Consider the following 23,750-nt stretch of genomic DNA (forward strand, 5'->3'; position numbering starts at 1 on the left):
TAGGTGGCTTGGCATGAAAAAAAAATCTAAAAACTTAAGTGAGTGAAACATACCCATTTTGATTAACCACTGGTTTGACTATATATGGCTCTCTCTGCCCTTTTCTGTCTGTATTACTGTGGAGTAGTGTTTGGTCAAGATCCAGCTGGAGCCTTTTCTACCCAGATGGGTTGTTTTCTGAGTGGTTGGGTATACAACAAGATTATAATTATCTTCATGGAGGGTTTAAGATTGATGTGTTTTTCTCAATAGAAAAAAAAAAAAAGCAGCCAGTGTTTATCTACCTTCCCAAATTATTAAATAAAAAAGCCATTCTAATAATCATATTTTCTGTTTTCCGAGTACTTTTTATTTTACATATGTATATATTATTTATTTATTTATCTTCTTATTTTTTGCCAGTCCTGGAGCTTGAACTCAGGATCTGAGTACTGTCCCTGAGCTTCTTTTGCTCAAGGCTAGCACTCTACCATTTGAGCCACAGCGCCACTTCCAGCTTTTTTTCTGTTTATGAGGTACTGAGGAATCAAACACAGGGTATCATGCATGCTAGGCAAGCACTCCACCACAAAGCCACATTCCCAGCCCTATTTGTCTTTTCAAAAGTACTTTTTGGTACTAGGGATCAAACCCAGGGTCCCATGTTTGCTAGGCAAACACTTTACCACTCAGCTCTGACGAGTGTTCTTTATGTGCCAGGCACATCATGTTTAGTAAGGTAGTGGCTCCAGGCACCCTCAAAGCAGAACTGCTGTCTAGTGTCAATTTGGTAAAGAAAGAGGGCTGCTACATTATTCTCCTTCTAAGTTGGTATCATCTGAGAATAATTCAAAGGACAGTATTAGTATAGCATTTCTAGTGCTTTCTTCCTTCCATCTGAAAATACACTTTTTTAGTTTAAATCTGAGGATTTTTACTCCAGTTTTAAATGACTTGTACTTTGAAAGTCTTTTGAAGTAACTTTTTATACCTTTAAACAGATGTTTGAATTACACAGGATACTAGTTTAATCTTCTTTAGGTGTACACAGGTATACTATTAAAAAGCATTTTTTTGCCAGGCACAGGTGGCTCAAGCCTTAATCCTAGCTCCTTCAGAGGCTGAGATCTGAAGAGCAAGGTTCAAAGCTAGCCTATGCAGGAAAGTCCAGGAGACTCTTATATATATTAAAAAAAAAAAAAGCCTGAACATGAGCTGTGGCTCAAGTGGTAGAGTGCTAGCCTTGAGCAAAAAAAGCTCAGGGTTAGTGCCCAGGCCCTGAGTGTGACACACACACACACACGCACACGCACACGCACACGCACACACACACACACACACACACACACACACACACACACACACACACACACACACACACACATCTTGGGCTTGAAGTGTAGTAGATTTCCTGCCTAGCAAGTGTTAGCCCCCTGAGTTTCAAGCCCATTATTAAATAAATAAATAATAAAATCCTGGTACAAAGGTACCAGGCCCAAATGGTGTTTTGTTTTTTTTTTTGGGGTGCTTGTAGCTTTGTACTGAGTAGTTAGGATTACAGGCATGAACCACGAACATGTGGCATCCAAATGGTTTTATAAGCCTTGTTATATACCCTCAAAGAATAGATCATACCTATCTTAATGCAAGACAACAGGCTTATGGAAAAAAGTCCTTGCTAATATACATTTATTTTTTATTTTTCCCCAATATAATTCAGTGTTTTGTGGGTTTTTTGTTTTGTTTTGTTTTTTGTTTTGCAGTACTGTGGTTTGAACTGAGAGCCTTGCATTTGCTATACAGGTGTTTTGCCACTTGAACCATGCCTTCAGCCCTTCATTCAGTGAAATTTTGGAGGCAGTAGTTTTCTTTGAGTTCAGAGACTAAATGACTATCCAGATAAACACACTGTATTCAATATGTAAGGTCTACTTAAAAATAATAAAATAAAAACATATGTAAGGTCTTAGGTATGTGGGTTTGATTACAGAAACTAATAAACTAGTCTCTAAATTAAAAAAAGGGGGAAAGGGGAGAGACCAAATGGGTAAATGGGTTTAGTTTTGGGCACATGGCTTCTTTTAATCTCTTCAGTCCACTGATGCTGTTGTTTGTGTTATGTGAACAGGTCTGTGTCCAGACTGGGAGTCCTGGGACCCGCGAAAGCCTGTGGATAATGCACGAGAAGCCATGCAGCAGGCAGATGACTGGCTGGGCGTCCCACAGGTATGTACATGTCTGCCTGTCCCCCTGAGACCGTACTGGCTTGTGGTGGTCGTGGCCTTCCACCTCCAAAGAGTATTTTTTTTTTTTTCTTTGGGTCCGGTCGTGGGGCCTGAACTCTGGGCCTGGACGCTGTCCCTCAGCTCTTCAGCTCAAGGCGAGCGCTCTACCGCTTGAGCCACAGCGCCACTTCCAAATTTGCCACTCTTGGAATCATGTCTCTGCTTCTTAGCTTCCCTCTCCCCACTCAGGAAGTTGAATGATGTGTTTTTCATCTCCTGTTAAACTTGAAACCATCTACTTTTGACGTTCCTGTGATGTTGGCACAGTACAGTTGTTAAAGGAGCCACGGGGAAGAAATGCCAAATGAAAACATTGTACTTTTTAATGGAATGTACTGTAGGCAGCTGTTCAAATCTCAGTAATTATTTTCTTCTTGCAGGCTAAGCATCAAAATGGTCTTATTTTTCTTTTTTCTTTCTCTTTTCTCCCTCTCTCTCTTCCCCCTTTCCTTCCTATTTTCCTTTCTTTCATCCCTTCTTCTTTCCTCTCTCCTTTAATCCCTCCCTCCCTCCCTTCCTCTTTTACTCCTTCCTGTCTTCTCTTTCAATCATAGGGAGAGGAATGTTGGTATATCTTTTCATCACATTTGGTTAACTCATGAAAAAAAAACCTTATCTTCTCGGTGAGGTGTGGCTTACCACCTGGCACCATTGGTAGGGGACAGGGTGGACTTGACATGCCATTAGGGCTGGGTCAGATGGTGGAACTGGACCCAGTCTGTGAAAATCTTCAGAGCAGCTACTCATCCAGCCTGGGTCTCATCATGCTCCTGAACTGAATGTCAGGAATTGTTTTCCCTCTCCCATTTTTAATGGCTACTAATATATTGCCACTATATATCTTATGTGTGCCTGTGTTGTCCCTTACTATTTTTTGTTGTGTTCTCAGATAGGATTTTGCTATGTAGTCCAGGCCAGTTTCATGTCACCATACCCAGCTTATTTTTGGTTTTCTTTATATTTTTCTTTGAAGTAAAGTTAATAGAGCTGTGGACACTAGATAGATGAACAAGAGAAGCTAGTTTATCTATGCATCTTCTACTTCTATTTTGGGGGGGGGGAGGGGGGTATGTGTTTATTTTTTTCTTCTTGATTTGCTGCTGTTTATTCCTTTATCCTTTCTAGAACATTAGGCCAGGGGAGTGAATGGAGTCTTTGGAATCTCTGGAAATAACATGCAGGATTTTCTGGATAGGATGCCCCAGCATCCAATGGGGACAATAACACCTTTAAAAGGTTGAATTAACCAATAATCTTGGGTATCTTGTTTTTGTTTTTGTTTTTTTTAATTGTAAAGATACCATACAGAGGGTTACAGTTACATGAGCAAGGTAATGAGTACACTTCCTATTAGGCATTTTTACCCCCTCCATTGTTTTCTCCCTACCATCCCTTCCCTCCCTACCTTCCCCGAGGTTCTTTTTTTTTTTTTTTTTTAATTGTGATTAAGTGATTACATAATTTCACAAATTTCACAGTATTGTGGAATAATGATGCTCATTTAAAGTCACAAGTTCATTCTAACTTTCCTGGAGCAAGTTGTCTATCACAGTCTATAACATATAACGGTGTACACATATACACCATACATGTGATCAGCAGCATGGGGATATTTAGTAGTGGTTCGACCAGATGAGTGGGAGTTCTTTGTTTCTTAAGTCCTGTTAATTTTGCCATATCACCTAACATTTTGGATTTAGCATCCACTTATCAGGGAGGGTGTCTTGTTTTAATGTAGTTTTACTTAAACGAAGCACTGACTCATTTTCTTAGTATTTGTAGTATTTGGTTTAAGAGACAGTCATAAAAAGCTATATGGAGGGCTGGGAAGGTGGCTCAGTGGTAGAGCGCTTGCCTTGCCTGCCTGAGGCCCTGGGTTCGATTCCTCAGCACCACATAAGCAAAAAGAAAAAAGCCGGAAGTGGCGCTGTGGCTCAAGTGGTAGAGCGCTAGCCTTGAGCTGAGGGACAGTGCCCAGGCCCAGAGTTCAGGCCCCACGACCAGACCAAAAAAAAAAAAAAAAGCTATATGGATTTCCAAGTGATGAAGAAATTCACCCACCATGTTGTCATTCTAGGTCATCACTCCTGAAGAAATTATTCATCCTGATGTTGATGAGCACTCGGTGATGACTTACCTCTCTCAGTTCCCCAAAGCCAAGCTCAAGCCAGGCGCTCCTCTTAAACCCAAACTCAACCCAAAGAAAGCCAGGGCATATGGCAGAGGTAAGTGTTGGTCCTCTAGTTGTAGAGAGTATGGCTTGAGGAGGAATGCACTTAGAATCAAGAGTATAAGAAAAGCCTTATTCCTTTTTTAAAGTAACTCTATCTATCTATCTATCTATCTATCTATCTATCTATCTATCTATCTATCTATCTATCTATCTATCTATCTATCGTTTTGTTACTACTGCAGTTTGAACTGAGGGTTTTCTGCTTGTTAAGCTGGCACTCTACCGCTCAGCCATGCCTTCAGTTCCTCCTTCTCCTAGATAGGCTTCATTCTTAATGATACCATAACTAAGCTGGGCGCTGATGGCTCATGCCCATGTCCTAACTCCTCAAGTGGCTGAGATGTGGAAGATTGTGATACGAAGCCAGCCTGGACAGATAATTCCTTGAGATTCCATTTCCAAAATAACCAGCAAAACATGGTAGACTGGAGGCATGCATTAAGTGGTAATACCATAGGAAGCCTAAAGGCTCATTTATATTCTGGCTTGAAGAAATGCTTTTGCTTTCATGTAGCAGAGCATGAAGAACTTGCTGTACTTTCAGTGCAGTAACCCTGGGACTACAAAGGACCATTGCCTCCATTTTTCAGAAGAGGAATGGGGACCCAGGCCACTTGGAGAAGGGGGAGAAGGGTCTTGTGTCAGGTTACCAGTCAGGGATGGGAGTGGGTCAAGAGTCTGGGCCATCTGGCTGCTGATTTATTTCTCCTGGTGGGTGAAAGCTGCCTCAGCTTTCCAGATAGGATGGAAGCTATTGTTAACCCCTGGGAACACTTCCTTGCTGAGACATCCTGTTTATGACAGAATCTGCAGGACACTGCTCCTTACAGTGCAATGACCAAAGCCATTTTCGAGCCCTTTTGTGCTGTGGGTGACATTTGACTTCAAGCACATGTTCCTTAAAAGAGAACAGTCCCCTGGTAGCCCAGTTTTGTTTGTGATAAAGATCAGCATGGTAAGATCTCATATACACATACAGTATCCTGTGTATCTCCTCATCTGACTCTTAGGCCATGGTGCCTGCCATCGCCACAGCAGACACACTTGCCATTCACAGTTCTGTCTGGCTGGATGTTGGGGTCTGTGCAGGCCTCTGTGTTACTGGTGTCAGGGGACTTTGTTGTAGTTACTGGGAGGTTGGCATGTTCATGCTTGTTTTCTCTGTGTCATAACCAAAGGTGGTAATTAGAAAGATACAGCAGCTAGGCGCTGGTAGCTTCTACATCTAATTCTAGCTACTCAGGAGGTTAAGATCTGAGGATTGTGGTTCGAAGCCATCCTAGGCCAAAAAGTCTGAAAAACTCTTATCTTCTATTAACCACCAAGAAACCAAATGGAGATGTGGCTCAAGAGGTAGAGCGCAGCCAGGCACTGGTGGCTCACGCTTGTCATCCTAGCTACTCAGGAGGCTGAGATCTGAGGATCATGGTTCAAAGCCAGCCTGGACAGGAAAGTCCGTGAGACTCTTATCTCCAATAAACCACTAGAAAACCGGAAGTGGCGCTGTGACTCAAGCTGTAGAATGCTTGCCTTGTGCTGAAGAGCACAGGGACAGCGCCCAAGCCCAGAGTTCAAGCTCCATGACCAAAAAAAAAAAAAAAAAAAAGAGGTAGAGCACCAGCCTTGAGGAAAGAAGCTAAGGGACAGTACCCATTCCCTGAGTTCAATCCCTGGTAACAGCAAAAGGGGGAAAAACGGAAAACGAAAAGAAGTGCAAGACTAAAGATTATGCATCCTTATTGGCAGAAATGTTGCAAAGAGCCATATAAATCCCTTGTAACTTAATTGGCCGCATGGAATGAATCAATTCAGAGCATAAAATGCTTGTTTGAAATAACCTTATCACTGGCTATCCTGTTTTCCCATTGTTAATGTCAGATGGTTTTCCTTCACAGTGCTACAGTTCAGGAATGTGGCTGCTCATGCCATTTCCTCTGCCTCTTTGTAAGTGTTGTGTGCTGTGGGAGGAAGCAACCTTTTTTCCCCCATTCATCTCTCTCTGTGTGTGTAGTTTGTGCATTGTTTTTCAGTTAATCATTGTCAAATGATTACCGTTAAGTATACCATTCTGTGACTGTGTACTAGCCATGCAGCCACCAGCACTGTTATCTGCAGAAGGCTTTCACCTTCCCAGAGTCAAACTCCATGCTTACTAGGCACTTACTCTCTGTCCTCCCCTCCCCCATCTCCTGGTGAGCTGTGTTCTTCCTTCTGTCTCCCTGATCTGCATTGTACCTCCTAGAAATGGAATCCCACAGTCTCTGTGCTTTTGTGGCAGCCTTACTTCACTTAGCATATGTTTTTCAGAGTCTAACCATGTTGTAGGATGTATCAGAATGTCACTCATTTTTATGGTTGTATAGTATTGTGTCACATAGCTGCCATGTTTTGTTTATCCATACATGTGTTGATGGACATTTGGGTTGGTTCCACATTGTAGCTTTTCTGAGTAACACTGCTGTGAACATGGGTGGAAAGTATCTCGAGACCTTGTTTTGAATTGTTTGGGTATAGCCCAAGCATGGAATTGTAGAACGTGTGATAGTTCCATGTTTAGCTTGAGTGGGAGAGGGGCAGTACTGGAGTTCGAGGTAAGGGGTTCATTCACCTTTGCTAGGCAAGCCATGCCTCCAGCCCTTTATTTAGTGCCCTGGTTATTTTGAGATAGGGTCTTGCTTTTTGCCTGGGCCTGCATCAGAACTGTGACCTGCCTATTTTAACCTTCCAGCCATAGCTGGAATGACTGATATGCACCACCACACCCTCTTACTTCCTTAAGATAGAGTCTCACAGATATTCCTGCCTGGGCTGGACTTGAACCACAGTCCTCCTGATCTCAGCCTCCCAAGTAGCTAGGATCATAGGTTTGAGACTCAGATACCTGACTTACATTTAACTTCTTTTGCCCTTTAAAAGTAGGAAGACAAAATGCTCATTTCAGGTGAGAGGGCTACAATGAATGGCTAGTAGGAGACAGTGCGATAGACTGAAGCAGTTTTGCTTTCTCTCCCATGTAGAAACATTGCTTGGTTTCTACTGCTCCAAGTAGGAATGGAGAATATCCCATCTGTTTTCTAACAGACTTGAAAAGTTGTTTTTGTTCTTTTTTTTTTCCCTTCTGGATGTTGGATAGATGCCTGTGGCCTGTGTGGATCTGTGACTTACAGATCCATTCACAGAGCCCTGACTTAGCTGGTCTGAGTGGGGTGAAGGAGAGAGGGCTGGGTGAGGAGAATATACTTCCACACAGAGGTCTTTGTGGTGGGCTTCCTTGTGGGGGTAGGTTGGTTGAAAGTATCCATGCATGACTTAAGTAGAAGCAATTTTCAAAACCTATGTTCTATATGAAGCATTTACTGCATAGCCAACCTTATGCCCCTTCCGTGTGAATAATGAAAGGGAGTTGCTGTCTCTCTGCCTGGCCAGCAAAGCCAGCTCTACAGTTACAGTGTGGGCATGTGGTTCAGCCTTCTAAACAACCATGGTTAGCCAGGAGACCCAGGTCCTGCCCAGCCTTTGACAAGCTGTACAGTAAGTTGTTTCTGAGTCATAAGTGTGGGTGTTTGTCAGTATTGCAGGCACATGTTTAAATCTATTTGTTAAATGACTCAAAGCACAAGAGAAAATTAAAAGTAGAAGGCAAAGTCCACTTTACAGTTGCCAGTCTCTATCTTTTTTTTTCCCCCCTTCAACATTGGAGTCATTTCTTTCTAGTCTTTTTCCTGTGCTGAAATGATTTCAAATTGTGTGTTTTTTCCACCTGGCATTTCTTCCTTAACAGTGTGGGCTATTCTATACTAACACATAATCCACTGTCTTTAACAGTGAAGAAGATAGGGAAAGAAATAGAGCAACATTAAAAAAATTGAATGAAATGTACGAGATTGAGGAATCTGTGTGAGCCTTGTTTGGATCCTGTTCCAAACTGACTTTTAGGAAAACTCATGTGTAATTGGAAACTTGAATGCTGACTGGAGATATTAAGACATTATTATTATTTTTTAAATGTGATAATTTGTATTGAAGAACATCTTTTAAAGATAGTGAATTATAGATGATGTATGTGAGGTCTGGGGTTTGACTGACACAGGAGGGGCGTGTCCACGTGTGCTGGTGAGAACACTAGCTGGAAGTTGATAGTTGTAAAGGCAGGTGACAGGTACACAGGGTTCACGCCTGTCATCCTAGCTTCTCAGGAGGCTGAGATCTGAGGATCACAGTTCAAAGCCAGCCTGGGCAGGAAAGTCTGTGAAACTTATTTCCAGTTAACCACCAAAAGGTGAGAAATGGAACTGTGGCTCAAATGGTGGAGTGCTAGCTTGAGTACAAAATGTCAGGCACAGCATCTAGGTCCTGAGTTCAAGCCCCATGACTGACCTCCCTCCCCCCCCCAAAAAAAAAGTGCTCAAGCCCCTGAGTTCATGCCTCATTAGCAGTGTGTGTATACACACATGCACACATACACAGTAACACTTGAGATATTGCTTCTGGGAGGAATGGGCATGTATGTAAGTTAAGTACAAGTAGAATTGAAAAAGAAAAGACCAACAAGGCAGACTAGCTAAGGACATGGGTCCAAGGATAGACAGATATGAATGCCTGGGTGTCTTTTGCCTTGAATATACCAGATTTAGGGCTGAAGATGGCCATCTAGTTAATGAACATAGACACAAAATGTCCCAGAAAAAAGCCTATTGTCCCCACCCAAAAGGTCAGGAAAGGCAGCCTAGGAAGCCTGAAAGAATACTTTTAGGTAATATTCTACTCCAACCAAATACCACAGGAGCAACCCCTCCCCCCATGTTCACCTGCAAATGCTCATGGATAGCCTGGACTTGGACTTAATGTGTTGGTAAGGAAGTGATAAGGTCAGCATAGGAGGACTAGGAGGGACCCCTCTCTCACCCCTCCCAGCCACTAATGGAGGTATGGTGGGAAGCTGGAACCCCAGCCCACCAGAAATGAAGTGCCCTCTCATCTCAAATGTCAGTAAAGTTGACCTGGGATCCTGGGCTTCCTCCCTCATGGACAGCAATGTCAGGAGTTTAAAGTGTCCATTTTACAAAAACTTCAGTGAGCAACCACAAGCATTCTTCAAACAAATGAGGAAAAAAAAAAAAGAACAACCCCAGCATGGAAATAGAATAGCTAGTTTGGACATTTCAGTACTGAGAAATGTAATAACTGAAAGAAAAACTCATAGGATGTACTTAAGAGCAGAATGAGAGGTTGGGGCAAAGAATTGGTGAACCAAAACAGCAGACATTCACAGTCTGAGAGAAAGTAGACTGAGAAACTTGAGAAGAGCCTCTAGGGACTTGGGAAGACTAGAACAAAGCACCTAATACTTATATTAGAGAAGTTCCTGAAGGAGAACAAATAGAAGGTGGTGAAAAACAAACAAACTAAGAAAACAGAACTACTTGAAGAAATAATACTGATTGAAGAGTTTCTAAATTTTGAAAAGACATAATCCTACAGAGTCAAGAAGCCAAGAGAAGTCTAAGCAAGGTAAATAACTCCACCACCAGTAACGCGAGCACGCACGTGTGTGCGCGTGCGCATACACACACACACACACACACACACACACACACACACACACACACACACACACACACACACACACACACACAAACTTCAAAAACACTATAGATCATACAAACTTAAAAGCAGTAAGAAAGAACCAATAACTTACCCAATGGGGAAAACAGGACAATGGATTTCTTAGCAAACCATGCAGGATGGAGGGAAGTAAATAGGACAACAGTTTTTCAAGTGCTGAAAGAAAAGCATTGGCATCCTAGAATCCTGAATCCCAGGAAAATACCCTCTAGGAAAGAAGAGAAAATTACTATATTTTCAGATAAAGGAAAACAAAAAAAAAAATTTGTCACCTGTAGTTTTATCTTCAAAGGCCTGGGTATGTTGGTTCATATCTTCAATCCCAGCTATTCAGGACAGGAGGCAAGAGAATCATGAATCAAGACCAGCCTGGGCAAAAAATTTTGGACATGCTATCTCCATCAATATGCTGGTGATTCATAACTCTCCTTCCTGCTCTGTTGGAGGTTATAGATAGGAGGATTATAGTATGAGGCTGACCTGGGCAAAAATGTGAGCCATACTTGTGAAAATATTGAAAGTTGGGGCTGGGAAAGTGGCTCAGTGGTAGAGCGCTTGCCTTGCATGCCTGAGGCCCTGGGTTCCATTCCTCAGCACCACATAAGCAAAAAGAAAAAAGCCGGAAGTGGCACTGTGGCTCAAGTGGTAGAGTACTAGCCTTGAGCTGAAGAACTGAGGGACAGCGCCCAGGCCCAGAGTTCAGGCCCCATGACTGGACACCCCCCCCCCCCCAAAAAAAAAAAAAAAGAATGAAAATATTGAAAGTTCTCTCCATGTTCTATCTCACAAAAAAGAAAAAAAATGTCAGACACATGGCCTCAAATAGCAGAGCACCTGCCTAGCAAGCAGAGGCCAGAGTTCAAGTCCTAGTGCTGCTCTTTTCTTCTTTGCTCCCTCATTCCCTGAAAATGGCCTTTTAACAGAAATTCTTGGAACAGATAGAAAACAAAAGAGATCTTGGGATAACAGGAAGAAAAACCATGGTAAACAAACTGACTGCAGTTACTTTCCTCAAAAATTACAAACTTCCAGATTTAATCAGAATGAAGTAGATAACTTGAATAATAATACTGTAAGCACTGGGGGAGGTTTAATTTGTTAAAACTTTTAAGCTCTTGAAATGGAAACCTAAGCTCAGATGGTTTCACTGGAGGATTCTGCCAAACATTTAGAGAAGAATTAAAGCCAATTTTATAGAAAGTATGAAGAGCAAATGAGAAATTCATAACAAAACCAAGGATCACAGCAAAAGAGGGGAGAGCGGTGTCTCTGAGTATACAGATGTAATATCGAGGAAGACAATGTAAAGTCCAGGAACATCCAGTTAGTAATATGTGAAATGAATTACACATCACAACCAATCAGAGTCTTCCATTGATGCCAAGCTGGGTCACTATTAGAAAATCTGCCAATAGAATCTGCCATATTATAATAAAGGAAAATTATATGATTCTATGTTGATGCTGAAAAAGCAACTGATAAATTTCAACAGCTATCTGTGATAAGAACTAAGCAAAGAGGAAAGGAGGGAACTTCCTCAATTTAGTATAGAGTCGCTGCCACAAAAAACCCACAGCTGATGTGGTCACAATCAGGAAAATGTAAGTGTGTTCTCCCAAGACTGGGTCAAAGCAGACATGGCTGCTATCACTGATCCTGTATAGCATAATGCTAGGAGCTTTGTGTGTGTGTGGGAGGGGTGGTGGAGGGGGGGGGGGGCTGAACTTGAGCTCTTCAGCTCAAGGCTAGCACTCTACCACTAGTGCCATTTCCAGCTTTTTCTGCTTATATGGTGCTGAGGAATCAAACCCAGGGACTCATGCATGCAAAGCAAGCACTCTACCACTGAGCCACCTTCCCAGCCCAATGCTGGGAGATTTTTTTTTTTTTTTTGGGTCTGGTCGTGGGGCATGAACTCTGGGCCTGGGCGCTATCCCTCAGCTCTTCAACTCAAGGCTAGTGCTCTACCACTTGAGCCACAGTGCCACTTCTGGCTTTTTTCTTTTTGCTTATGTGGTGCTGAGGAATGGAACCCAGGGCCTCAGGCATGCAAGGCAAGAGCTCTACCACTGAGCCACCTTTCCAGCCCCCAGTGCTGGGAGATTTTAACAGCAGATCTCTTTAGATTGATCCCAGAAGCACAGTCCACAAAAGCAACAATTGATAGGTTAGATCATCAGAATAAAAACTTTCAAAGTTTTAACTAATAGTCTCAGCTGGGTACTGGTAGTTTACACCTGTAATCCTAGCTACTCAGGAGGCTGAGATCTGAAGATCAAGGTTCAAAGCCAACCTGGGAAGGAGATTCTGTAGGAATCTTATCTCCAATATACTAACTGGAACTGACACTGTGGCTCAAGTGGTAGAGCATTAGCCTTGAGCAAAAGAAGCTGAGGGTCAGCCAGGTGCCAGTGGCTCATGCCTGTAATCCTAGCTAGTCAGGAGGATCACAGTTCAACACCAGCCTGGATAAGAAAGTCTGTGAGCCTCTGATCTCCAATTAAATCACAGAAAAAGCCAAAAGTAGTACTGTGGCTCAAGTGGTAGAGTACTAACCTTATGCAAAAGGAGCTCAGGGACAGTGGCTAGACAACCCCCCCCTTCCCCCGCCCCCCCCCCTCCCCGGCCCCCAGCCAACTCTGACATTGCAGCCGGATATATGCACTGGTATGCTGCTGGGCTCTTTCTCCGCCCCCTCCCCCTTTCCCCTTCCTTCCTTCCTTCCTTCCTTCCTTCCTTCCTTCCTTCCTTCCTTCCTTCCTTCCTTCCTTCCTTCCTTCCTTCCTTCCTTCCTTCCTTCCTTCCTTCCTTCCTTCCTTCCTTCCTTCCTTCCTTCCTTCCTTCCACTTGAACTCAGGGCCTGAGCTCTTTTTTTGTTCAAGCTTAGCACTACTGCTTTGAGCCACAGCTTCACTTTCAGTTTTCTTATAGTTAATTGGAGATAAGAATTCCACAAACTTTCCTGCCTGGCCTGGCTTCAAGCCTACATCCTTAGATCTCAGCTTCCTGAGTAGTTAGGATTACAGGTGTGAGCCATCAGTTCCAGGCCGGGGCTGTGTCCCCCACAATTACCCCCTCTCCTGGGGCTTGAACTCTGGATGCTTTCCCTGAGCCCCTTTTGTTCAAAGCTAGCACACTACTACTTGAGCCACAGCACCACTTTCAGCTTTTTCTGTGATTAATTGGAGAAAAGAGACCCATGGACTTTCCTGCCTGGGCTGGCTTCGAACCATGATCCTCAGATCTTAGCCTTCTGAGTAGTTTAGGATTACAGGTGTGAGCCATCAGCATCTGGGTTGGACTTTTTTTTTTTTTTTTTTCCTCCAGTCATGGGGCTTGAACTCTGGGCCTAGGTGCTGTCCCTCAGCTCTTCAGCTCAAGGCGAGTGGTATATTGGAGAGAAGAGTGTCACGGACTTTCTTGCCCAGGCTGGCCTTGAACCTTCATCCTCAGATCTCAGCCTTCTGAGTAGCTAGGATTACAGGCGTGAGCCACTGGTGGCTGGCATGGGCTGTTTCTTTAAAACAAAACAACAAAAATCAAAACACGCACCCTTCCATGTGACCAAGCAAGTAAACTCTTTGGCATTTATTCCAGAAACATGAGATCTGATTATATAGGAAAAACCACTTGTCCTTTTATTCTCTCAGTCACAACTAAAGAAAAGCAATTTCTTCCTTTACTTCCATCCTCAGTACTTTTCTCCTTGCACCAGACTTTTCCCTACACTGACTTATTCTCTGATTCAGAGCAGGGACTGGGGATTGAACTCTGCACCTCCTGCTTGCTAGGCAGGTACTCTACACCTGAGCCATGGTCCACTTTATTTTTCATAGGGAGTTTTGCATTTTTGTTCAAGCTAGCTTTGGACTGTTTTCTACCTCCCAAGTAGCTGGGGTGACAGGTATGAGGCTTGTCTTTCTGGTTCCCAGCCCCAGGGCTTTCTGGAGCCTCTGGAAAGTTGCCTTGTTAGAACAAAACATGCTGTCACTCACAAATCCAAGAGTGTAGCAGTCTATCAGGACGTGGGTTATCCCTCGAACCCTTCCTATTGAGGAACTTGCAAGAGTATTAGCTGCTGTTTGTGGAATCAGCCGCAGATGAGATGGGTTTCAGGAATTATTATCTCACACTTATATTCTCACAAAGCCTGTATGTGAGTTACAAGTCACTGATACCTGGAAACAACCCAGATGTCCTTTAGTAGGCAAATGATTAAACAATTCCACACTCTGGAATATTACTCAGTGCTAAAGAAACAGCAGTTATTGGAATATGCAACAGTCTGGATCATTCTACAGAGCATTCTTGGTGGAAAAGGCTGTTCCCAGAGGGTTGCAATGTGTCTGATTTCACTTATGTAACTTTTTTCTTTTTGCAAGTCCTGGGCCTTGAACTCAGGGCCTGGGCACTGTTCCTGAGCTACTTTTGCTCAAGGCTAGCACTCTACCACTTGAGCCACAGCACCACTTCTAGCTTTTTCTGTTTATGTGGTAGTGAGGAATTGAACCAAGGGCTTCATGCATGTTAGGCAAGCACTCTCTCACTAAGCCATTTTCCCAGCCCTCATTTCTATAACATTCTTGAGAGATAGCAAAATGACAGAAGTGGAGAACAGATGAGATTGGTGTGTATCAAGACAAGAGTTGAGTGGTGGGGAGGGAGGGGAGGGAAGTGAGTGGGGATCCAAAAGGGCAGCCTGGAGGATCTCTGTGGTGATGGCGTGTTCTGTATCATAGCCAAGTCCTTGTCTCACAAGCACCTTGGCTGAGTGGAATCTGCTTTTTCTCGTCTGTCGTGGGGCTTGAACTCAGGGCTTGGGTGCTGTTCCTCAGCTTGTCAGCTCAAAGCAAGCGCTCTACCACTTGAACCACAGCACCACCTCCAGTTTTCTGGTGGTTTATTGGAGATAAGAGTCTCACGGACTTTTCCTACCCAGGCTGGCTTTGAACCACGATCCTGAGTGGAATCTTGTACTGTATTGTTGCCCTGCTACTATAGGAACAACTGAGTAAAGGGTATTAATTCTTACACTGACATGTGACTCTACCTGAGGTGGATTTGCCCAGTTATCTTACAATGTAACAGTCTAATGGAAGAAATGATCATTGTAAAATGAGAATGCCGTGCAGAAGAGTGTTTAATGAAAAAATAGCTTCTTTCTCAGCTCCTGCCTCCACCCAGGCTCTCCCTGCTTGCTAATCGCCAACCATGTTGTTCACCATTATTATCTGCATTTCTCTGAATAGTTCAGAACGGATACTGCTTAAAGCACACAAAGCTGGGTGCCAGTGGCTCACACTTGTTATCCTAGCTACTCAGGAGGCTGAGATCTGAGGATGATGGCTTGAAGGAAAAGTCCACAAGACTCATATTTCAAATTAACTACCACCCCTCACCCCTGCAACAACAACAACAACAAATGCCAGAAATGGAGTTGTGGTTCAGGGGATGTAGTGCTACTCTTGAGCACAAAAGAAACAGCTCCTAAGCTGTGAGTTCAAGCCTCAAGCCTGGCGCGCATACACACACACTCAACAAAATTAAACCTCTGGACTTGTTTGATTACCCTGCCCTGGTAGTTTGTCCTTGTGTTTCACAAGAGATCTACAGGGCCACTTTCCATCCCTGGGTTCCCTGAAGGAGACACAGCAGGTGGTGGTTTATGCCAGGGCGGGCCCAGCTGACAGTGTGCTGTGTATACTCATGACAGGGATTGAGCCCACTGGAAACATGGTAAAGCAGCCAGCCAAGTTCACTGTGGACACCATCAGCGCTGGGCAGGGAGACGTGATGGTGTTCATTGAAGACCCCGAAGGGAATAAGGAAGAGGTATGTGCAAGGTGCTGCTCTTCTCAGAGACGGTGCCTCTGTTTCTTCCCTTATAGCTCAGCCAAAATATTCTTTACCATAAAGGATACTGAGGCTTTTGGTGGTTAATTCGCCCAACAACTGTGCCTTTTATCTAATCTACATTGATTCCCAGTGCAACATTGTTTAATAAGATGATTTTTGGATTGAGTAAAGGTCTTACTAGTTGAAGTGGGAGACTGTGGTGTTTATTGCCCTCTCTTCTTACAACAATCATTGGGTCTATCTTCAGGGCCTTTGCACATGCTATTCTCTCTGTCCACTTACTTTCGTAAGGCCATATTTTATTCCTAGCATGCAAGCAAGCTCTGAAACACCAAGTTTCCTAATTAATTGTCTGTTTTCCCTTCTAGAGCAGGGCTTATGTTCGACTTGCTTATTATTTTCCTTTTGGTCGCTAACACTGAGTCTGGTATTTCACAGGCTTTTAACAACTTGGTTCTCTCTCATCTAGAGAGTGACAGTTTGGAGACAGTGAGAGTCCTGGCTTGGCTGTGTGGTTGTGTAGCTGCTGCTTTGCTGGTATCCTCTGAGGGAGTGAGGAACAGAAAGTAGCAGAACACCAGGGTTCTGACCTGGCAGCTGGTGGCAGGACCTTGGTTGACATTGCCTGCTGCTCACTCACACCTACCATCTACTGTTTCTATCTTCTCTCCTAGGCACAGGTGACCCCTGACAGTGACAAGAACAAGACATACTCTGTTGAATACCTGCCTAAGGTCACCGGGCTTCACAAGGTAAGATGAGGTGTCCTGGCTCCTGGCCATGTCTTGGATGTTCCTGGGACTTGTTCAGAGAAACATAGAAGAAAGAGATCTTGGGAAGAAGAATGAATAGTCTTGGCAGGAGTGGTTGTGGTCCCAGAGAGAAAACCCCAGATGGGTCTCTCACGTGCTAGAAAAATGCTCTACTACTGAGCTACCCTTGTGTTTTTGTTTTTGTTTTTGTTTTTTTGGCTAATCCTAGGGCTTGAACTCAGGGCCTGGGCACTATCCCTGCACTCTTCAGCTCAAGGTGAGCTCTCTACCGCTTGAGCCACAGCACCACTTCTGGTTTTCTAGTGGTTTATTGGAGATAAGAGTCTCATGGACTTTCCTACTACCCGGGCTGGCTTTGAACCACAATCCTTAGATCTCAGCCTTCTGAGTAGCTAGGATTATAGGCGTGAGCCACTGGCCCCTGGCTCCCCTTGTGGTTGTTTAAAAATTAATTTCTGATGCTTTTTGAGAAAGTTTGAAATCCTGGTAAATCAAGCTCTAGACATGAGCTAACCCATATTCACTGCTTAAATTCCAATGGGAACTTATTTGTAATATCATTCTATTTTTTTTATTTATGCTAGTTGTGGGCCTTGAACTCAGTGCCTGGGCATTTCCTCTTAGCTTTTATGTTTAAGGCTGGCACTTATCACTTAAACACACCTCTATTTCTGGCTTAACCATTGTAGATAAAAGTCTCACAGACTGCTTGCTTGGGCTGGCTTTGAACCACAATCCTTAGATCTCAGCCTCCTGAGTAGCTAACATGAAAAGCGTGAGCCTCTGGTGCCTTGCTCATTTGATTTTTCTAACTTTGTGTGAGCACCCAGCATTACAACTACAAGGCCGGGGTGTCGCTTGCTGCCAAGACTAAGCTGTGGTCTCTGTCTTCCTGCTTCTTTACCTCTTTCCCTGTGAGGTGGACTGCAGGGCTCAGCAGCCTGGAGCCTAAGGACACAAGAGCCTGGCTGACTCTAGTGGAGGGAAACAGTTCCCCTAGCATGTAGGGACATGGCAGTGATCTAAGCCTCAGCCCCTTGATGTCTACTACATCATGTGTTTGAGATGGTGTCCAGGCAGGAGTGAAGAGTACCTAGGCCTGCAGGAGAGGATGATCCTGGACACCTCTCACTAGAAGAGTCCTGTCTAGCACAGAAAGGCTATACCATGCTCAGGCAGACAGACAGACTCACTCTGTTTACTACCTCAGGCTCTTATAAATTCACCTGGAACTCTGGCCTCAGCTGCTTCTTATATTCTTGGAGCACCATGAATTTGGAAGAAGAAGTATTTGTGACATAATAAATTCATTCCTGCCAATATAGGTTCACATGAATTCCAACACAGTTCTCTTGAGAAATTCCAGGGTGAGAACTGGGATTCAAGTTTTAGACAGAAATCGGTGTAATTTTGTCTCAAACCCATCTTTGTCCCTGGGAAAGCACTTTGTGCTTGAACTCTTGGGCCTATGCATTTTAATATGGACCTCATGTCTGGAAGCTCAAGGACAAGTGGTTACACATTTCCTTCTAGAAAAGCTCAGTGTACCTGACAGGGGCAGTTAGTTTGCTTGAGATCTGATGACATCCCATGCATAGCCATATAGCAATGTGAGTTGATTCTAAGGCATCTGGTCTCAGCTCCTTGGACCATGCTGAGAAGTGTGGAAAAGAATATCGTCAAACATGGGACTTGTTAATAGTCTTGCTAGGCTTGGAGAGGACATCACATCTCTCCTATCTGTCACCTCCAGGTCATAGTGCTCTTTGCAGGGCAGCACATCTCCAAGAGCCCATTTGAAGTGAATGTTGACAAGGCCCAGGGAGACGCCAGTAAAGTCATTGCAAAAGGCCCAGGCTTGGAAGTTGCAGGGAACATCGCCAATAAACCCACCTACTTTGACATCTACACAGCCGGTAATGTGCCTTTCTTCTTGGCCTGAGCTCCTTAGGAACTTGAAGGTTTGTCTGAGAGGGGCTCTTGAGCTAATAGAACACTTGTTCCTTCTCAGGAGCTGGTGTGGGTGACATCGCTGTTGAGGTTGAAGATCCCCAAGGCAAGAACACCGTGGAGGTGCTCATGGAAGACAAAGGCAACCAGGTGTATCGGTGTGTGTACAAACCAATGCAGCCTGGCCCCCACGTGATCAACGTCTCCTTTGCTGGGGACAATATTCCCAAGAGTCCTTTTATTGTGCAGGTTGGAGAAGGTGAGTAGTGCCAGGTGGCGAAGTGCATCTACTTCTGGAGAGGAGACTCACTGTGTGATTGGGCACTGGGGCCATGAACATGGTCAAGGCCCAATACCTTGCTTGCTCCTATCCCCTTCTTGCTACTATCCCTGGAGGAGGAAGTGATCTACTTTGTTCTCAAGATATTGATAGTAATAATTTGCTGTGTTTTGTCAGTGTTCCTCATTGTGACAAACTTCCTGAGGTAATCAGATTAATAGAAGAAAAGGTGTTTGTGTCTCATAGTTTCAGAGGTTTCACACTTTATGATCTGTTGGTCCCATTTCCTGTGGGCCACACGTACTGTGGCAGCACAGTACATCTTGGTAGGAGTGTGTGCTGCTAGAGCTAATTGTATCATAACAGCTGGGAAGCAAAGACCCAGGAAGGAGCTGGTATCACATAATCCCCCAGAGGGCCATGCCCCCAGTGACCAAACTTATTTCTGTTAGGCTCCACCTCTTAAAGGTTCTGACATCTTCTAGAAAGAAATGGAAGCTGGGCACCAGTGGCTCATGCCTATAATCCTGGCTACTCAGGAGGCTGAGATCTGAGGATCACAGTTCAAAGCCAGCTGGGGCAGGAAAGTCCATGAAACTTAATAAACCACCAGAAAACCAGAAGTGGCGCTGTGGCTCAAGTGGTAGAGTGCTAGCCTTCAGCTGAAGAGCTGAGGGACAGTGCCCAGGCCCAGAGTTGAAGCCCCACGACCAACCAAAAAAAAAAAAAATAATGGAGACATGGGCTTCTGAGGGACATTTTAGATTAAATCTATAGCACAAGTAGGGCATTCCTAATCTGAACATTTGAATCCTACTTTCAGAATCCAAGAATTTTGGGCATTTGGTGTGATGCTCAAACTATTTCAGATTCAGACATCAGACTTTCAAAGTAGGGATACTCAACCAGTAAAGTCCTTGCCAATGTTAAAAAGAAAATCTGAAATTTGAAACACTTTTGTCCCAAGTGCTTTGGATAAATGATAGTTGATCTATGTCTTCTATGGGCCACACAGGGTCCTAAGTGTGTTACCTTGTATTTAACTCATTTGATGGATCAGATGCTTCCCATACACAAACAGGGAATTGTCATATGTGACCAAAGCTGGTTTTTACTGGCTTCTGGGCACTTAGACAGTATCTGTTTCACAGCCCATGTCCTGCAGATGCTATTCCTATTCACAGTGCATAAATAAGGACACAGAGCCTTGGATAATATAAGGTATTGGTGCTGTGAAGCATCTGTAAGAGAGGAACTACAAACTCTGTTGACCATGTCCTTAACTATTCTGCCAAAGTCTCTCTATAACAAGGAACATGCACAGTATCTAATATTATACTTGCCTTCTGACTTTGTTCCTCTCTGTTTATTTGTTTTCCAACTATGCTGCCTCTTCTAACCAGTGCTTGCCTTTCCCTGTTCTATCCACATCTGCATCTGCAGACCTGGCTTCCTCTTCTGAATCCTGCCTCTGGGCCAGTATGGATCCCAAAGCTGTTGGCTTCCTAGTTACGAGCTAGGCCAGAGGCTCTTGCTTGGTAAGGGCTGGTGGGGTGGGGTGTCTTTGCTGGTTCTTTGTGTTGTTTGTGACTAGTAGCTGAGCCTGTGCTGTTGGTGACTTCAGGAATTCCTTTGCAGGTGCTTTTACAACTTGTATGGGCAGACCCCAAATCTGCTCTCTAATTACATTCAGACATATCTAAGATTTTGCAAGATGGCCAAGGATCTGGCAGTTCCTTCTAAACTCAAGTTCCACTGAGTGTTTATGTGAACTGAGTGGCTACCCTTTTGATGTTGAAACTATTGGCCAAGTTCAGCCTTTCCATGAGTGTGTGTGAGTGTGAGTGTGAGTGTGTGTGTGTGTGTGTGTGTGTGTGAAGACACATTCAAATGTTCTGAGGAAGTCCTGTCATCCTGTTATGACTTATTTCTGCTGAGACCAACTTTTTTCCCTTTGACAAAGAAAAAACAAGAAGAAACTCCTAACATATCTATAATAAGCAAAATTCTTTCATGTAAGAAAGAATTTGGAATAGCTTTCCCATTTCTACTAGTGCTTCCCAATCTGTTCTCATTCACAAACTGCCTTTCGCATTTCTGGAATATTTATCCTGTCTAACCGTCATTTAGACTATGCAGTATTTAATTAGCATCCCTTTGCTCTTGATTTACTACTTCCTGCTTTAGTGATTTTATGTTAAAAAAAGCCTTAGCTCTGTGTTGCAATGGAAAACAAATGTCACTTGTCATAAAGTGCCACCTTAAACTTACATTCACTTAGGAACTACCTAAAGTTACCTCTAACTCCAAGAGTGAAGTGGTTGTTGCCACGAAGCCTGCAGAAAGCATTGTAGAGAAGAGGAGCCAGATAAAGAACTTCCTTCCTTTCCAGTCGCAGCAGAGCCTTGTCTTCTAGTGTATGTGATTGCTCCCAAGTGTCTATGGAGCTGTCAAATATGCAGGATGACATTTGCACAGAAAAAGCTACCTCTTAAACAACTAGAAATTTTGCCCATTCCTTTTCCATTTCCAACTGATGAGAAGGTTTCCTGTGCTGGACAAAATTGCTGGGGCACAAAGAAACAAAGATGTCTTTTCTTACCCTCTGAAGAGAGCTTTGTGTACCTCTCAAAAGCCACTTTAGTCCTTAACTTTTACACTTAAAACTGTGTGTGTATGTGTATGTGTACGTGTATGTGTCTGAATGGGTGCTGGTACTGGGGACTTGAAACTCAAGGCCTGGGCACTGTCTTAGCTATTTGCTCAAGGCTAGCACTCTACCACTTGAGCTATAGCTCCCTTCCAGCTTATTAATGAGTCATTGGAGATAAGAGCTTCATGGACTTTCTTGCCTGGGTTGGCTTTGAACCTTGATCCTCAGCTCTCAGCCTCTTGAGTAGCTAGGATTACAGGTGTGATCATCAGTGCCTGACAAAAACTTTAGCTTTTTAAGTGAGACACAGAAACGAAGTCAGGAGTGGCATTTACTGCTGATACTTGCTTTTTCAGCTTCCCAGATTCCAAGGGTCTTGACAGAGCCAGCACCACAAGCCTGATTTGCCTTGCTCCAGGGGTTCTGAATAGCTTGCTTTTGAGGCCCTTATTGTTTTGCTTGTTCACATGGATGGCAGCAATGTTTAGACCTTTAGCAATGGCTGAATCCCAGGCTTGGAACCCACACAGCCATTTTCAAGCACTGCATTTTCCAAGTAGACTTGAGGCAGTTTGGTCTCACCAATTACTGGGCCCTTGAGTATGGCAGTCAGGTTTGAATAGCATCCAGCCATTGGTCTTCCTCCCCCACACAAATGAAAGGATAAATGCCAGTACCAGGGGCAGTGTGGATTTGCTTTGCTCTCCTGGTCTCATTGCCAAAGTAATTTTTGCCTAGCTCTTCTGCGGTGTGGCTGGACAAAGTTATGTTGTATCGGTCTTTACTAGCTTCTGTGTTTCCCCAAGTTGGACCCCTGGACTCTCTGCATCCTCTTTGTAAAGCAAACATTCTCCTGGTGGGTAGCTCTAAGTTACTTTTCCTTTCTTGTCAGTGGGTAAAGAATGAAAAGCTGAACTCAGGTTAAAACTCTGCTTGCAGCTTGCAGCCCAAATGCCTGCCGGGCCAGTGGCAGAGGCCTGCAGCCCAAAGGCATTCGTATCCGGGAGACTGCGGACTTCAAGGTGGACACCAAAGCTGCTGGAAGTGGGGAGATCGGCGTCACTGTGAAGGGTCCTAGTAAGTGATCCTTTCTTTCCCCATCTCATGTGATTTCTGTGAACTTTTCAGCCACAACATGGATTTCACCCCATGGTCAGTCATGATTCATTTATCACAGAAAGCTATGAGTAAGAGTTGAGGTTGTCTGGGAACAGTGGTTGATTAGTAATGCCTGCCTTGGATGTGAGTGAGAACAATGGTGGCTTGATATCCTTTCATTATATGAAGGCCTCTGGGAGTAGAAGAGCAATGAATGATGTAGAGGAGTTGGGTAAAATGCTGCTGTTAGAAGTGGCCCCCAAGCTGAAGCAGCCATTTTTTTACTTGAGGAGATGTAGGCCCAGAGCAGAAGATTCTTGCCCCAACATCATAGAGCCTGGAGCCTTCTGAGCTGGAATTCATTCTATGATCAGCTTGTAGGAGAGTCAAATTCCCTAAGATGAAGTTTTCTTTGTAGGTAAATGCCATTTATGGGGAGTGGAGATGACATCTAGCAATCCTTCCCTCCCTCCCTCCCTCCCTCCCTCCCTCCCTTCCTCCCTCCCTCCCTTAGGCTTTTTTTTTTTCCCCCTTTTTTTTTCCCTGCTGAAGTCTGGTCACACAGCTCTGCTTGGAGCTTGGTTAATTGGAGGTAAGAGTCTTATGGACTTTACTGCCCAGGCCGACTTTGAACCTCTACCCCCAGATCTCAGTCTTATGAGTAGAGTTACAAGCAGGAGCCACTGGCTCCTGGCTTCAGTAGCCCATTCTTGTGGACATGGGGACAAGCATCTTTTCTATCTTCAGATTTTCCTCTAGAGCAGAGAAGCCATTCATTGTTGCTAGTTTGCAGAAGTAGCAGCTTTTGGTAGTTTTAGTTCCATGGTTGTTTGCACAGTGTCAGGGCAGCTCTTGCCTTTTGTATTGCCATCAGATATGGTTGGGATGGTTCTGAGCTCTGGAAAACAATGATTTGGTCTCAGAACAAGCTTTGGACACACCCAGAGGAAAACCAAGGTTCTAGACTGCCCAGACCTGGAGTCAAGTCTCTTTAGGGCTGCCCTTGCACCCGGCTTGT

General features: G+C 44.0%; 1 protein-coding gene across 5 annotated transcripts in view; it reads left to right on the forward strand.

Annotated features, from left to right (window-relative positions):
• Nucleotides 1–23,750, forward strand: part of Flnb (filamin B) — a 169,652-nt gene that overhangs the window by 60,859 nt on the left and 85,043 nt on the right. For all 5 annotated transcript variants that reach the window (XM_042679680.1, XM_042679684.1, XM_042679679.1 and 2 more), the window contains exons 3-9: nt 2,108–2,205; nt 4,342–4,489; nt 15,836–15,954; nt 16,653–16,730; nt 18,505–18,667; nt 18,763–18,960; nt 22,574–22,711. In XM_042679680.1, coding sequence (XP_042535614.1) covers nt 2,108–2,205; nt 4,342–4,489; nt 15,836–15,954; nt 16,653–16,730; nt 18,505–18,667; nt 18,763–18,960; nt 22,574–22,711 — 942 coding nt within the window. The remainder of the gene's footprint in view (nt 1–2,107; nt 2,206–4,341; nt 4,490–15,835; nt 15,955–16,652; nt 16,731–18,504; nt 18,668–18,762; nt 18,961–22,573; nt 22,712–23,750) is intronic.

Source organism: Dipodomys spectabilis, unplaced genomic scaffold (assembly GCF_019054845.1).
Source record: "Dipodomys spectabilis isolate Male_0828 unplaced genomic scaffold, ASM1905484v1 ptg000054l, whole genome shotgun sequence".
NCBI lineage: Eukaryota > Metazoa > Chordata > Mammalia > Rodentia > Heteromyidae > Dipodomys > Dipodomys spectabilis.